Source organism: Lytechinus pictus, chromosome 1 (genome assembly GCF_037042905.1).
Source record: "Lytechinus pictus isolate F3 Inbred chromosome 1, Lp3.0, whole genome shotgun sequence".
NCBI lineage: Eukaryota > Metazoa > Echinodermata > Echinoidea > Temnopleuroida > Toxopneustidae > Lytechinus > Lytechinus pictus.
The window spans coordinates 19,528,125-19,545,556 of NC_087245.1; the positions used below are offsets into that span (position 1 = coordinate 19,528,125).

The 17,432-nt window shown below is 40.4% G+C and overlaps 1 protein-coding gene across 1 annotated transcript in view; it reads right to left on the bottom strand.

The window, feature by feature from the left end:
• Positions 1-17,432, bottom strand: part of LOC129258918 (titin-like) — a 292,780-nt gene that overhangs the window by 228,700 nt on the left and 46,648 nt on the right. The window contains exons 33-38 of the mRNA XM_064097713.1: positions 15,116-16,321; positions 14,334-14,656; positions 13,814-13,982; positions 12,900-13,076; positions 11,985-12,602; positions 1,073-11,638 (exon numbers count right to left, since the gene is read on the bottom strand). Coding sequence (XP_063953783.1) covers positions 1,073-11,638; positions 11,985-12,602; positions 12,900-13,076; positions 13,814-13,982; positions 14,334-14,656; positions 15,116-16,321 — 13,059 coding nt within the window. The remainder of the gene's footprint in view (positions 1-1,072; positions 11,639-11,984; positions 12,603-12,899; positions 13,077-13,813; positions 13,983-14,333; positions 14,657-15,115; positions 16,322-17,432) is intronic.

The following is a 17,432-nucleotide window of genomic DNA, read 5'->3' on the forward strand; positions in this document are numbered from 1 at the left end:
AACTGAAATATCAAGTATTTGATTTTTAAGTTTTATCTTTTCAGTGAAATGGTTTCCAGGAATATGCAATGAGTGAACTGATGATGTCATATTCCAAGTCTTCGCTTTACTATATTCTTTTATAAAATCTTAATTAAAAAAGATGTATGAAAAATGTATCCCTTGAAACAAATTATGTTACAGCAATGATAATTTTACATATTATAAAGCGAATTAATCCTATCCTCCAATTCTTGGAGCAAAAATCAAATTGAAAATAATTTCATATGATAAAATATAACATATATATTTGGGACATGGTATCAGCTCACTTACTGCATATTTATATCATGGCATGCAAAAGCTGTTTAACAGAGGTATTACAAATCAACAAAAAAAAGACACAATGTCATTATTTTTCACCCTTTCCTGTGGAAATTTCAAATGTTTTGCTTATTCATTATCATTGTATTCACTCATATCACATCATTTACAGCCTGGAGTACCACTTTAAATGTGAATCCATAATTAAATAAATGAAAAAAAACAAGCAAGCCTGAAATAGATTCATTTCTAATCCAACTAAGCAAATTATATATTTCATATAGAATTGCAAACTAAATTACTGATTTTGATCCCTAACAATTATCACATTTGCTCAAACTGATGCAATGCATGTGTGTGGAATAAGTCGCTGTTATAAAAGTATATTAAAGGATAGAACAATCTATACAGCAATGTTTATATTCACATAGCTATTTAAAAAATGAAAATGTACTGAAAATTAAGAAAGGGAAACAAACAAAGTGATTTGATGAAAATCATTTAAGGAGTTTTTTCTAAATATTTTTTTTATTTCCTGTAAAACTAAAAAACAAAAATGAATAAATGAGATTAGATTAAAATGTCTTTCAAAGATGTTTAACTTTACTGTTAATTACTACTTTTTAAAGTCATTAGCCATCTTTCGGTTGTTAACTTCTTTCAATCATCTGGTATACACATACAGGAAGCACAGGCTCAAACTTAGAAACCAAATATAAATTTTCTTTCATAAAAATTTCAAGAAAAAGAAATAAGACTGTAAACTTACCTGTACCAGTACCAGGAATGATTAGCTCTGCCTCAGTGGTGACAACTCCAGCAGGGTTTTCAGCACGGCACACATACACAGTCTCATCTTCTTCCTGTACCTCAGTGATGATTAGCTCACACGTTCCATCAAGATTGAAGATGGAGATGAACCGGTCACCCTGGAGTGGCCTGCCATTGGCAAACCACTGGAAAGTTGGCCTTGGGCTTCCGAGTATCAAGCAAGTGAATTGTGCTCGACCACCAATTTCTACTTTGATATCAGTAACATGTCGAATGATTTCAATAAATATTTTGTCCTTAGGTTCCTCTTTTTCTTCCGAGATATCCAGAATGAGCTCAACATCTTGCAATTCTTCTGGTCCCTTCTCCATTATCACTTTTGAAACTTCTCTTTGTTCCTCAGGTTCACGTGGAATCTCAATTTCCATCACAACCTCTGTTGGTTCTGGGGCAAAGTCCATTCTTGTTTCAACAACTTCTGATACTGATTCTGTTACTGTTGTTGAGACCTCTTCTGTTGTTAGTGGCTGCTGGGGAGCCTCAAAGACAATTTCTATGGGTTTTTGCTCATCCTCCCCTTTCTCAATCACCACTTCAGTTCTCTCTATTTTTTGTGGAATTTCTTCACTAGGTATAACTAATTCTTCAAACTCTGGCATCTTTGGAATTTCTTCTTCTTCTCTCACGTCCAATACGAGTTCGATCGGCTGCAAGGGCTGTTGCTCTTGGTCGATCACGACCTCAGCTCTCTGCGGGCCTTTGTCTTGTTCGATAGTCACTGTCTCAGTGACACTTGTCGCAGACTGTGTGATAATTGTTGTAGAGGTTTCTTCTGGTTTTTCTTGAGGCAACTCAAATTCGATCTGAACACCCTCAGGTTTCTTCTCTATAAGTACATCAGTAACTTCACGAGTAGTTATTTCAATTTCTTCTGTTACTTCCTCTTCTGGCATTACAATTTCCTCCTCATATTCTGGTTCTTCACCAGCCATAAGTATGATTTCAGCAGACACCATTTCTTCACTGATTGCAACAACCTCTTCATATTCAGGTTCTTCTGGTAAGTCTGCAGGGCCTCTTGGGCGTTCCTGCTCTACCTTTTGAGGCATTACAACCTCTTCTGTGACAGGAAGCTCCTCAGGCTTTTCTGGTAGTTCTGAAGGGCCTGTTGGTTTCTCCTGCTCTACTACTTGAGGTGTTACCTCTTCACTGACAGGAATGTGCTCCAATGGACTTTCTGTCTCTGGTTCTGGTTTCTTGACAGATTTTTCTTCAGGCTTAAGGGGTGATGGTTCAGTAGGCTTTTCATGTGGTTTCTTTGGACCTAGGAATATTTCAGATTTTGATGAAACAGTTCCTTTCTCATTAGTACCAATGCACTCAAAATCTGTTTCATCTTCGTGCTTGACTGGTGAAATTAACAGGACAGTATTGCCATCTCTTTCAATAAGGGTTACATATCTCTCTCCGGTGATGGGCTTACCATGTTTAAGCCACTGGATGGTAGGCTGAGGATGACCTACAATCTGTGATGTTAACCTGACAGTCTTCCCAACATCAGTAACAATATCTTCAAGAGGTCTAATAACCTGGGGAGGTTCCTGCTTGACAATAACTTGAACACCTGGCTCATCATGTGAAACAGCTTCAGATCTTTCTGGTATATCTTCAGCAAGTGTTTGAATAGCTTCTTCTTGAAATGGTTGCACCACTCCAACTTCAGGCTGTTCGCCTGGAGACAATTCAAGTGTTAATTCTACTTCACCGAGACTATGTTTTTGATCTATTACCATCTGACTAATCTCTTTAGTTTCTGGTATTTTTTCTGATTCTATGACCGTTGTCAGTGTTTCTGTTACTATCGTAGTTGTAGTTTTCTCCTCCTCTTCCAATGGCATAACTAAAATCTCATATTCCTCATGCATTGGTACATCTTTGATCCCTGTTTTTTCCTCCTCTGGAATCTCAAATGTAAGTTCTATGGGAGCATGAGGCTGTTCTTGATCAATAATGACTTCACTAGTCTCAATGGTACTTGGAACCTCTTCAGTTCTGACTATTTCTTTTACAGTTGTAACAGTCTCAGTTGTGACTTCTTCATCCACTGGTTGCTCCATTGGTTGTACAATTATTTCATATTCAGGCTGCTCCTGTGGTTGCTCCATGGGCATTACTAACACTTCATATTCTGGTTTTTCATCTTTTGGCATTTCAAGGGTTAATTCGACTGGAGCAAGTGGTTGTTTTTGTTGATCAATTTTAACTTGTGTTGTTTGTCTCAAGTCTGGCTGTTGTTCTGATTCAACAACAGTTGTAACAGTTTCGGTAACAGTAGTGATGGTTTCAATTTCAGATTCTGGTTCCATAGGTATGACCACAACTTCATATTCAGGTTGATGGGGCACCTCCTCCTCATACTCTGGCTGCTCATCTCTTGGAACCTCTAAAGTCAACTCAACTGGTTCAAGGGGCTTCTTCTCCTTTTCGAATAGCACCTGAGTGGTTTCTCGTGTTTCTGGGACCTCAACAACAGTTGTAACAGTTTTTTCAATGGTTGTGATAGTCTTTTCCTCTGGTTGTTCTTCCTGAGGAATGACAAGAACCTCATATTCTGGTTGTTCTTCTTTGGGAATATCAAAGGTCAATTCAACTGGTGCAAGTGGCTGTTTGCCTTTTTCAACAAACACTTGTGTAGTTTCTCGTGTGTCTGGGACCTCTTGTGTCTCAACAACAGTTGTAACAGTCTCTTCAATAGTTGTGACAGTTTCCTCCTCTGGTTGTGGTTCTTGAGGAATGACAAGAACCTCATATTCTGGCTGTTCCTCTTTGGAAATACCGAAGGTCAGTTCAACTGGTGCAAGTGGCTTTTTATCCTTTTCCAGTAACACTTGTGTGGTTTCTTGTGTTTCAGGAATGTCTTGTGTCTCAACAACAGTTGTAACAGTTTTTTCAATGGTTGTGATAGTCTCTTCCTCTGGTTGTTCTTCCTGAGGAATGACAAGAACCTCATATTCTGGTTGTTCTTCTTTGGGAATATCAAAGGTCAATTCAACTGGTGCAAGTGGCTGTTTTCCTTTTTCAACAAACACTTGTGTAGTTTCTCGTGTGTCTGGGACCTCTCGTGTCTCAACAACAGTTGTAACAGTCTCTTCAATAGTTGTGACAGTTTCCTCCTCTGGTTGTGGTTCTTGAGGAATGACAAGAACCTCATATTCTGGCTGTTCCTCTTTGGGAATACCGAAGGTCAGTTCAACTGGTGCAAGTGGCTTTTTATCCTTTTCCAGTAACACTTGTGTGGTTTCTTGTGTTTCAGGAATGTCTTGTGTCTCAACAACAGTTGTAACAGTCTCTTCAATAGTTGTGACAGTTTCCTCCTCTGGTTGGGCTTCCTGAGGAATGACAAGAACCTCATATTCTGGTTGTTCTTTTTTGGGAATATCAAAGGTCAGTTCAACTGGTGCAAGTGGCTGTTTGCCTTTTTCAACAAACACTTGTGTAGTTTCTCGTGTGTCTGGAACCTCTTGTGTCTCAACAACAGTTGTAACAGTCTCTTCAATAGTTGTGACAGTTTCCTCCTCTGGTTGTGGTTCTTGAGGAATGACAAGAACCTCATATTCTGGCTGTTCCTCTTTAGGAATATCGAAGGTCAGTTCAACTGGTGCAAGTGGCCTTTTATCCTTTTCCAGTAACACTTGTGTAGTTTCTCGTGTGTCTGGGACATCTTGTGTCTCAACAACAGTTGTAATAGTCTCTTCAATAGTTGTGACAGTTTCCTCCTCTGGTTGTGGTTCTTGAGGAATGACAAGAACCTCATATTCTGGCTGTTCCTCTTTGGGAATATCGAAGGTCAGTTCAACTGGTGCAAGTGGTTTTTTATCTTTTTCCAGTAACACTTGTGTGGTTTCTCGTGTTTCAGGAATGTCCCGTGTCTCAACAACAGTTGTAACAGTCTCTTCAATAGTTGTGACAGTTTCCTCCTCTGGTTGTGCTTCCTGAGGAATGACAAGAACCTCATATTCTGGTTGTTCTTCTTTGGGAATATCAAAGGTCAATTCAACTGGTGCAAGTGGCTGTTTGCCTTTTTCAACAAACACTTGTGTAGTTTCTCGTGTGTCTGGAACCTCTTGTGTCTCAACAACAGTTGTAACAGTCTCTTCAATAGTTGTGACAGTTTCCTCCTCTGGTTGTGGTTCTTGAGGAATGACAAGAACCTCATATTCTGGCTGTTCCTCTTTGGGAATATCGAAGGTCAGTTCAACTGGTGCAAGTGGCTTTTTATCCTTTTCCAGTAACACTTGTGTAGTTTCTCGTGTGTCTGGGACCTCTTGTGTCTCAACAACAGTTGTAACAGTCTCTTCAATAGTTGTGACAGTTTCCTCCTCTGGTTGGGCTTCCTGAGGAATGACAAGAACCTCATATTCTGGTTGTTCTTTTTTGGGAATATCAAAGGTCAGTTCAACTGGTGCAAGTGGCTGTTTGCCTTTTTCAACAAACACTTGTGTAGTTTCTCGTGTGTCTGGAACCTCTTGTGTCTCAACAACAGTTGTAACAGTCTCTTCAATAGTTGTGACAGTTTCCTCCTCTGGTTGTGGTTCTTGAGGAATGACAAGAACCTCATATTCTGGCTGTTCCTCTTTAGGAATATCGAAGGTCAGTTCAACTGGTGCAAGTGGCCTTTTATCCTTTTCCAGTAACACTTGTGTAGTTTCTCGTGTGTCTGGGACATCTTGTGTCTCAACAACAGTTGTAATAGTCTCTTCAATAGTTGTGACAGTTTCCTCCTCTGGTTGTGGTTCTTGAGGAATGACAAGAACCTCATATTCTGGCTGTTCCTCTTTGGGAATATCGAAGGTCAGTTCAACTGGTGCAAGTGGTTTTTTATCTTTTTCCAGTAACACTTGTGTGGTTTCTCGTGTTTCAGGAATGTCCCGTGTCTCAACAACAGTTGTAACAGTCTCTTCAATAGTTGTGACAGTTTCCTCCTCTGGTTGTGCTTCCTGAGGAATGACAAGAACCTCATATTCTGGTTGTTCTTCTTTGGGAATATCAAAGGTCAATTCAACTGGTGCAAGTGGCTGTTTGCCTTTTTCAACAAACACTTGTGTAGTTTCTCGTGTGTCTGGAACCTCTTGTGTCTCAACAACAGTTGTTACAGTCTCTTCAATAGTTGTGACAGTTTCCTCCTCTGGTTGTGGTTCTTGAGGAATGACAAGAACCTCATATTCTGGCTGTTCCTCTTTGGGAATATCGAAGGTCAGTTCAACTGGTGCAAGTGGCTTTTTATCCTTTTCCAGTAACACTTGTGTAGTTTCTCGTGTGTCTGGGACCTCTTGTGTCTCAACAACAGTTGTAACAGTCTCTTCAATAGTTGTGACAGTTTCCTCCTCTGGTTGTGGTTCCTGAGGAATGACAAAAACCTCATATTCTGGCTGTTCCTCTTTAGGAATACCAAAGGTCAACTCAACTGGAGCGAGAGGTTTTTTCTCCTCTTCAAGTATTACCTGTGTGGTTTGTCGTGTCTTTGGAATTTTGGGTTCCTGAGGCTGCTTGGCTGGAATTACAACTTCTTCAAATTCAGGTTGCCCATACTTTGGAGCATCAAAAGTAAGTTCAACAGGTGCTAGTGGCCTCTTTGGAGTTTGCATTTCAACTTGCGTTGTCTCACGTTGACTAGGATATTCTTCAGTTTCAACAACAGTGGTTATGATTTCAGTAACAGTTGTCACAGACTCATCTTCAGGCACTTCTGGTACAACTAGCACCTCGTATTCTGGCTCTTCCTGCTTGGGCATTTCTAGTGTTAATTCTACAGGAGCAAGAGGTTTTTGTTTTTGATTAATTAAAACCTGGGACTTCTCCCTTGAAGGTACCTCCTTGGTTTCAACAACTGTTGTTACACTTTCTGATATAGTTATGGTTTCTTCTTCTTCCTCTCCCTTTGGTATTACCAGAATTTCATATTCTGGTTTTTCAGGTTTGAATTTTTGAATTGGGTGAATTGGTACATCTGCAGGTCCACGCGACGGTTGTTGAAGATCTTCAGGAGAGATTGGTTTAGGAACATCAACAGTTACCTCAAATGACTTGAGTGGTCGGTCTTCCTCAATTTCAATTTCAGCAGTTTCTCTTCTCTGAGGTTTCACAGAAACAGACACTTTTTCTGTCCTCTTTGGACGTTTTTCTGTGCGAGGTTTTACTTTTTCATGAGGTATATCTTGAACATGTACATCAGCATATGTTGAAACAGTTCCTTCTTCGTTAGTAGCAACACACTCAAACTCAGTGTCATCAACTTCTTCAACTGGGTTAATTACAAGAACAACACGTCCATCCCTCTCAACAAGTGTTAGGTATCTATTACCTGTCACTGGTGTTCCATCCCTTCTCCATCTGGCAAGAGGTTGTGGTTCTCCAGTAATCTGACATTCTAACCTAGCTGTATCCCCATATGAAACTTCAACATCATGAGGAGCTGTCAACACTTCTGGGGGTATCCTGGTGACAGCTGCTCTTGCAAATGGAAGCTCTTCTGGAGATAGAGGAGTATGTCCAGGAATTGAATCTTCTGGCAAGAGGTCCGATTCTTCAACAGTGATTGGCTCCGTTTGCTTCTTTTGAGCTTTCTGTGTTGGTTTTCTTGGCCTTTCAGGCTGGCTGGGAATAACAAGTTCTTCATATTCAATTGATGGTTGTTCTTCATGCTCAGTGATTGTGGTTGTTTCAGTAGTCACAGTTTCTGTGTAAGTTCTTGTTACATCTTCAGGCTGTTGAAGATCAAGGATGAGCTCAATCTCATGTGGTTGAGGCTGGGTTTCTAATTCAATAAAACTCCTACCTCTCTCTTCAGGAGTTGGCAACTTTTTGCTTGGCTGTGGATGAACTTCTTGCACAACTGTCTGTTTTACCATTGTTTTCTGTTTGGTAGGCATATCTGGAGCATATTCAGATGGTATTACCAACTCTTCATATTCAGGATGCAGTGGAATTTCAGGCTTTGGTTTTGGCATCAGGTTTTCCTCTCTGAGCTGGACATCTTGTACAGTTGGGGTTCTGAACTCCATTTGAAAAGATTCAGGCTTCTCTTGTGGCTTGGGCTGAACCCTTTCAGGACCTAGAGTGATTTCCTCGACTGGAGCATGATCAAATGCCATTTCAATAGGTTTCTGGGGTTTTGTTTTAACTTTTGGTAATACTTCTTCTGGACCCAAAGAAATTTCCTCTACATGTGCTCCTTCAAACGTCAATTCAATAGGCTCTGGAACTTCTTTAGGAATCACTTTCTCTGGTCCCATAGGCACCTTCCGCACCGCCTGTTTGGGAAATTTCACATCAAGAGGTTTGGGTTTCTCCCTTGGTAGTACCTTTTCAGGTCCAACATCAATCTCCTCAACTGGTGTCTGAGAAAATGTAAGGTCAATTGGCTCATGTCTTGCTGGGAATATTTCCTCAGCCCCGAGAGTTATTTCTTCTACAGGCTGTTGCTCAAATTGCATATCGATTGGAGATTGGTGCTGAATATTCTCAGCACCAGGACAAATTTCGTATGATTCTGGAATATCTATATCAATCTTAAGAGGTTCTGTATATCGAGGCAAAATTTCTTCTTCTGAGTAATCAACTGTACTTGGAGTTGGCAGGTCAAATGAGAAATCAACAGGCCTCCTTGGCTCTTGGGGATATTCAATTGAGTACTTTTCTACAGGTTCTTGATCTTCTTCAACATCCCTTCTTGTAATATGCTCTGTAGTTCTTGTCCTTTTCCTTCTTGTAATAGTTTCATACTCTTCTTGTGGTTTATCTTCCCTTGTGTCAATTATAAACTCAACAGGTGCAAGAGGAGCTTGTCTATCAATATCAATTGTAGTCCTTTCACGGGTCTCTGGTGCTCTTGGTCTTCCTTGCACAGTTGCTGTTTGTCTTTGAGGATAAGGTTGCACACCATCTATAATCAACTCGATTTCCTGTGTAGGTCGTTGGTATTCAGGGTACATATCATATTCTGACCTCTGAGTTGTGATATCAGACAAAGTGTCATCTTCATATCTTGTGATGGTTTCTGTAACAGTAGTTGTAGTCATTGTCTCTGTTCTATCCTCTGGTGATATCTCAATAGAAGAACTGACTGGTCCTGGCTGCCTCGGTGGGATATACATGCGCCTATCACGACCAGGACCAATTTCTATTTGTGTTCTATGAGGATAGTACTGTTCTTGTTCACTGTCAGTGGTATAAATCTCTGTTGTGACAGTTTCAGTTACAGTTCTTCTTGTGACAGTTTCTTGCCTAGTAACTGTCAAATTTCCAAATGAAGAAACTGTTCCCAAAGGATTAGTGGCTCTGCATTCATAAACTGTTTGATCTTCTTCAAGTACAATCTTGATTACAAGTATGCATGTACCATCTTCTTGGACAATTGTCTCAAAGCGATCCCCATCAATGGGACGTCCATCTCTCAGCCATTGGATCCTGGGTCTTGGTAGACCTATGATAATTGTCTGCAACTGAGCTTCTTCTCCTACAATAGCCTCAGTATCTTGCAATTCCTCTATCACTTGTGGTCTTCCTGGATGTGTTGGTTGCTTAGCTCGAGGCTTAACAGCAACTTCAGGCTTGGGCTTCCTCTCAGGAAAAGATACTGGATATTGCTGCTCTGGTTGAACTTCAAATGGTACCTCTTCTTCATACTCTGGATATTCAGGCATGGGAAATTTTACTGGTTTTCTTTCTGGCTGCTTTTTTTGAGGTAAGATGCTAGGTTCTTTCACCTTAACTGGAACCTTGGGCTTGGGTAGCTGATCAAAAGGCTTGTATAATTCAGGTTGTACTTCTTCACAAGGAACCACAGATTCTTTTACTTGAGCTGGAGGATGTGGTTGTGGCATTCTCTCAATTGGTTCAGTCAGGGATATCTGCTCTTGAACAACTTCCTCTGGATATAAAGGAGCCTCGTGTAATACATGAGGATGCTCTCTTTTTTCCAGTCCCTTAAAGGATACAGGACTATCAACTGGTTTCATACTGGATGGCTTAACCTGTGGTTCATGCACATAAGGTATTTGCTCTGGAGCAGGAAGGTCACTTAATGATTTCATAGTGAAATCGGGTTTCTTAACTTGCTTTGAGACTTGCTCATGAACTGTGGTGGGTGGTTTTTCCTTCTGAAAAGGAAGCTTGATGTGAGTAAATGGTTGAGGATGCAAGTCCTCAAATAAGACATCTTCTTCAACCTCCTTTGGTGGCTGAAACCTATCTAATTGTGGGTGATACTCTGCGGGCTGTCTTTGGTCAGGTAACACTTCTTTCTCTGTAACAGTAGGATGTATCTGACGAGTAAGAGTGAACTCCTGCGTTGACCTTTCAGGTGGTTTGCCAATGGGAATGGTGACTTCTTGCTGACCTGGACTCATTGGAATATTTACTTCTTGGGTCATCCTTGGTCTAGGACCATATTCTCGGATCACCTCATAATCTTCCACATTGTAATCATCAGGTCCCCTCTGACCAATATCAGTCTCAAATATTGTTTGATGTGTAGTTCTTGGTTGAGCTTGAGTTCGATCCCTTGGCCGCACCTCCACAGTCATACTTTCTGTACCACCGGTCGGCTCTTGTCCATCCCTCAACACAGTCGTCACCTTTTTGGTTGTTGTTGTAGTTGTTATTGTGCGAACACTTTCAGTGTCACTCTCAACAACTTTCTCAACTCGTTCAGTCCATGTTTCTTCTTCAGGTTCTTCTTGAATTGTGGTAATTCGCTCTCTAGAAGTGGTTTCAACCAACAAGTCAGCATAGGTAATAGTTTTTCCAAGCTCATTGACGGCCTTGCACATGTATTCTGCATCATCATCGGAACAAACATTCTTAATGATCAATGTGCAAGTTCCATCTTCTTCATATGTAATCACAACACGATCATCAGCAGGAATGGGGCGTCCATTCTTATACCAAGTCACAGAAGGGCGGGGTGTTCCAGAAACCTTAACAACAAATTTAGCAGTGTGCCCTTCAGTCACCTGTGTTGACTTGAATTCAGAGGTGAATTTTGGCTTCTGACCATGAATAAGCAATGTCTGGTGTTCCCGTCTTCTTCTGGGCCTTTTGCCTGCCTGTGGAATGGGTTTTACAATGAGGTCAGCAAAGCTAGATGCTTCTTCTCCAGCTGCATTCACAGCCCGACATTCGATTTCTGCAGAATCATCACGAGTCACATTAATAATTGTCAATGAGCAGTGTCCCTGGTCATCATAATGCAACGTGTAACGTCCTCCAGGATGGATCTCAATACCATCACTAAACCATCTTATCTGTGGAGCAGGGCGTCCGGTAACTCTGGAATCAAACTTGGCAGTACTGTTTTCCAGTACCTCAATGTCTAGTAGTTCATTTAGAAACTTAGGTGGCTTGTTCCTGACAACTCTGTAAGTACGCTCGGAGTACTCTGAGGGGGCCTCAATGTCACTTTCTGCTACCCTGGTAGTAGTTGTTGTAGTGGTTTTCCTTACTCGTCGTATCACTTCTGATTCAGAGAAGGCCTCATCACCACTGACTGTCCTCATCTTACCAGCTGCCAAAGAAAAGAAAAGAACTATCGAATTTTAACTACAGTACTTGAGCACATACAGTATAATTCAAAAGTGGTTTACTATCATTTTAATATCATGTTCATTAAAATCTTAATCATTCTACTTTGAATCTTTCTATACATTTGACAGGGAAAATGTAAAAATAATAATTGAAAGTAATAATAATCATCACAAATGAAAGAATGTTAGCTATTGCTGCTTTTGTGGAGAATATTTATTATACAAGGGGAGAAATATGTTATCTTTTAAGAATTTATTTACACATTATTATTTACAAGAGAGGTAGATTTTAAATTAAATGAATAAAGGGGAACATAAAAAACTCACGTCGAACAGTCAATCTGCAAGTACAGACAGCTGTACCATAAGGATTAGTAGCTCTGCAAGTGTAGTCTCCGGTATCTTCTGGAAGAGTGACATTGATAAGAAGGGATACCCTGTTGCCATTTATGATATATTGAAAATCTGGTGAGTCCTGGATGATCTGGTCATCCTTCAGCCATGTTATCTGGGGGAAAGGAGATCCTGTGATGATACAGTCCAGCTGGACAGTCTGGCTTTCAGAAACAGTGACATCATTGACCAGCCTCCTGAACTGGGGAGGTTCTGGCATGGCTTCCTGAAAACCTGAGATGTTTAATGTAATGTTAATGTTGGTAGGCAACTGCCCCGGAATGGTTTGTCCATATATTTGCATTGGGGTTCCAGGTGTTCCAGGGCCAGGAGGTCCTGGGGGAAGTGCATACTGCTGGCTTGTGAAGGTCATGCCTGGGATTTCCATATCACTTTCTTCTGTTACTGTCTCTGTCACAGTCTTTTTTGTGGTTGTCTTGGTAGTCGTCCTTCTTGTAGTAGCGGATAATTCCTCAGTGGTTCTCTCAACATCTGAGGGCCCCTCATGGACCTCTACGGTCCTTGTTGTAGATGTGGTAGGAGTTGACGAATCTAAAGAAGAATACAATTTATGAATATTAGTGAAAGCTTCTGAAGTACATGTTTGCAAGCATCATGGCATCAGGATATTGTTATGCATGTATAAAGATTGACCATGCCTTTGGTTTCAATACTTTCTGTAATCCTAACTTTACCCCCAATTCTAACTGTGATACATAATTTTAGCATCTAGGAAATACTGTCATGCATTTACAATCCTTTAAATACATAAGATCAAAATTAATATTCACTTCAATGCTCTCTTTTCCTTAAAACTATTTATTATTCTTTCAGTAGGCAGAATCTCACCTGGCCTGTACTCCAAACCCTGAGTTGTTCTCTGACCTGTCCTGGTGAGGAACACACCTGGAGACGTCACATTTACACTTCCTGGCTGGGAGGTCAGCCCATCCTGCTCAACATTGATATGGATTTTCAGATCTTGCTGGGAGTCAGTGACATCCCTCTGGTATCGGTAAGAAGATGCTGTATATGGATAAATATAGAAACATCACATGTACTGATATAATACATTGGGAAATTTGAATTAGTCTTAATTCATATCTAGCATAAATTAACTCTTAATGTGCCAGATGAATCACAGCTCTACGGGATTTATGTGTACTATCAGGTGCTGATTGGCAACAGCAGCACTCTGAGAGTTGAGCAATATAATGTTTAGATGCAATAAGCAAATATTAACATGCCAATGTAATGTGACGCTTGAAAACTGGTAGTTTTGTTGACTTCAGCATGGGTCTTGACATTTAATGTCATGCTATTACAGTGATGGGACTACACATAGATCCCCCCACCTACCTGAAAAATAGGTTCGCTGCTCGAATCTCTGCCAATGCACTTCCATAATGACACTCTATCCCATTCTAATTAGAATACTTCTAAACTCAGGTCATTATCTGTAATCAATCCTAACAGCAAGTTTGAGTCCTAACACATATCAGAGTTGTGAAGTGTTTCATTTCCTTCCTCTCCTAGCTTCTACCAATTGTTAAAACTCAGCATCAGTTGATCTGATGTTGAACTAAAAGTATAAGCAATACAGTTGGTATAGCCATGAACACAAAAACAGCATATTATATTTTCATGCTTTCCACTTGATTGCTGACATGATATTTTGGCAAGGATTCAAAATATTTCCTCCACTCAATCCTCATTCAATCTAAATACTGCAGAGGACATGAACGGGACATCAATGGACTTACGGTTAACTGTGAGGTGTGCAATAGACGTTGCTTCTCCTGCCTGGTTGGTGGCCTTGACGATATATTCCCCAGAGTCTTCAGGATAAAGGGATGAAATCTCAAGAACACAGGTGCCATCTTCTGTGATCCTGATGGTGATGCGACTGTCTTGCCTCAGCTCCCTACCACTCTACATCACCAATGTCCACACAAGAATGTTACATTAATACATATATAAAAGATTAAAAAATATATCATGAAACTGTAAACATTAACTTCAGTTTTGCAACGTCAGCCATGTATTTCATCTATGAAATAATGAAGTAAGTAACCATTGCCTTACACTCACCGATGACTCTTGTCTTTCATTCTATTAAACATTGGATCTTCAATAACAAAAGACAATAATTACAAAAAACTGAATTCTTAAGAAACCATGATTATCTGTCAATCCCTAATCATGTAAGCAATAATTTTTTTTATAGTTGAGCTATAAATATGATGAGAAATTTTATCACAAGTAGCCTCAACTGGCTCATACCTTGTACCACCTGACTGTTGGTCTGGGGTTACCACTGACGTGGCACTCAAAGCGGGCAGTTCCACCTTCGTTAACCTCCTGACTGCTTACAAATGACTGGAAGGATGGAGGTTGAGCAGGTTTTGGACGGAGTTGAGGTTGGACTTCGGCAGGTTTGGGCTTAGGTGGAGCAGGAGCTGGAGCGGCTCCTGGCCTGAAGGTTGGAGGTGGTATCGTCTGGATGTCGAGGTCTGAGTAGTAGATATCCTCTCCAGGAGCCACAGACAGTGTGGACTGGATGAAACGAGCCTGCTTGGTCTCACGGACTATGCGTTGCTCCTCATCTAATGAACAGTGAGCAATGACATTACAGGATATTGACATAAATTGTTTGCTAGGTAATTAGATTCAAATACATGTACATGTTCAGTGTTGACTTGACTTAATTTTTCTTGATGCAATGACAAATGTTCTAGTGGCCTCAATTTCATTTCAACAGTACTCTGTTTTAGTTTTGCTTGATACAGATGCTTTTAATCTTATTATATTTGTATACTTTATTGTCAATGTGATACTGGTTAAGAGTTCAGTCACCTTCCAAGATATCAGAGATGGATGTTTGACCATTAAGATTTCTGCAATAGAAAAGGGATTGTTGTCATCTAATCAAATTCTACTGAAAAATTCTATACATGGATAATATAGACATTTAGAAAATGCATATAATTTTGAGTCTGAATTCTTGTCATTCCTCACAACTAACTTAAAAAAATTTCATTCATGACAGCACTGGATTCACATACCTTCAACGATCAGCTTTGCAGTACATGAAGCCAGTCCAGCTGCATTCTCAATCTTACATGTGATTTTGCTTGAGTCATCTGGCTGCACCTTAGGAAAGGTCAGTGTGGTTGTTCCATCTGGCTTAGTGTCAACCTTGCAAATTATTGAAGGTATTAGCTCTTGTCCATCTCTGAACCATTTGATAGACGGCATAGGTTTACCAGACACCTGTGCTTCAAAGCGACCTTCCTCCCCAGGTTTCACCCTGCAGTGATTGATGAACTTGAGAAAGTTTGGTGGTTTCCGATCCTCAGGTGGTGGTGGCATTATAGTAAACTGTTTAGATTGAACGGGTACTGCCTTAGTTGGTTTGGTTACCTGAGGTTTGATGTCTGAAGTCACCGGTATCTTCATTGTTGGAGCACCTGGCGATGGTTTCGGTGCTGCACCTGGTTTGGCTGGAGTGCTAGGTGCTGGTGTTGCTGGTTTGCCTGGTGTAACTGGAGCCTGAGAAGATTTAAATGGCACTGATGGTTTTGGTGTCACAGACGGTTTTGATGTCAGAGATGGTTTAGATGGGCCTGGTGGTTTAGTGTCCTCTGGTTGCTGGAACTTTGCCAATAGTGAAGGTGTAACATAATGCTTTGGTGGTGGCACTTGTCCTTGGGTGTGAGGTGGCATGTACACCACAGGAGGTGTACCAAGATCAGCTACTTCTGGCTGATCTATGTGCAGCATTGGCTGTGGTCGGACACTTCCAACATCACTTGGCGCAGGTGGTCTTGTAGGGGATAAATCCTTTTGCATTGGACGTCTTGTAGGAGATAAATCCTTTTGCATAGGACGTCTTGTAGGTGAGGGTTCCTTTCGCACAGGGCGGGTAGGTGACAAGTCCTTATGTGCACGATCTTCAGCTCTCTGAAAAGCTTCAATCTTAGAGGATAGTTTGGTCTTGGCTTGTGCTTTAGTTAAGCTTGGCACCTTATCCGCTGCTTTTTCTTGACTGTCGTCTGTGTGCTGAGCAAATGGATGCCCCTCTTCATCTTCACTCTCCTTCCTAGTACGTTTCTTCTTCCGTGGCAAGACCAGGGTCTCATCATAGGGTAGGATGTCGTCCAGGTCAACGTCGGTATCAGAGTCCATACCTGGGTCGACACTGGCACTGACATCAGCCCCATAGGACTCACTGAAGCTAAGAAGATTTCCAGCAGGAGCATCTATATCAACTGTTAAGTCATACAACATGGTTACAAAAAAATAAGAATGCAATATAACAAATTAGAATTCTTGGACCTGCAATTATTTAAACATTGTCATGTTTTAATTGTAATTTGCATAATATTCTTAAGTGCTTGAGATTTTCATAAGCTATGAAACTTGTCTTACCTAAAAACTGCATAGTTTGTACACACCTGATATATAGTAAAGCTTACTTTTATTGAAAGAAACACAACCAATTTCAATTAAGATTTTTGCAATCTCTTTAAACAGATTTCATTATACTACGAATCCACTCTGAATACAAGAGAGAATATAAAAATGTATTTCAAATTTATTTTTTCAATTAATATCTTATCACATAAGAAACTTCAAAATTCAAGAGAACTTGATCTCATCATTACCCCAGGCAGACTTTCATTCCTAGCGTATTTGCCAATAATTGTTCAAAAGAAATGTCCTATTTTAAATTTACACTTTTTCTATCTAATAGTAATATACATCATACGATCTGATCATCAACTTATATCACACACAGTTTTCATATGTCAACATCATCACTTTTGTTGTTTGAAAGTTTGCATGGTGGCAATCACTGATGTGGTTTACAGTACACCATGTGGAGTGTTATAGAAACAGTGGATAGAAGAAGAAAAGAAATGGATAGGCGAGAAAGTGGAAATTTGAGAGTAGAGTAATCTTTCTTGAATGTAGTCCTGAACTTATCTCCTGAAGACGGACAGTTAACCTGTCCGAAACGTCGAGTCTCTGACAGTCAACCTGCCCGAAACGTCGAGTCTCTCTACTGCTTCTACTCATCATCTCTACTCGCCGACTCAAGCCAGCATCTCCTCATCCATCCTACTATTCAAGCTGTTTTCAACTCATCAATCTCTTCTGGTTTACAGTCCTTTTCAGGACTACATTCAAGAAAGATTACTCTACTCTCAAATTTCCACTTTCTCGCCTATCCATTTCTTTTCTTCTTCTATCCACTGTTTCTATAACACTCCACATGGTGTACCGTAAACCACATCAGCGATCATCACTTTTGTCAAGTCAATGTAAAGTCTAATAGTATACTGAGGGGGTATCAAACATTAGATTCTTAAACATCCA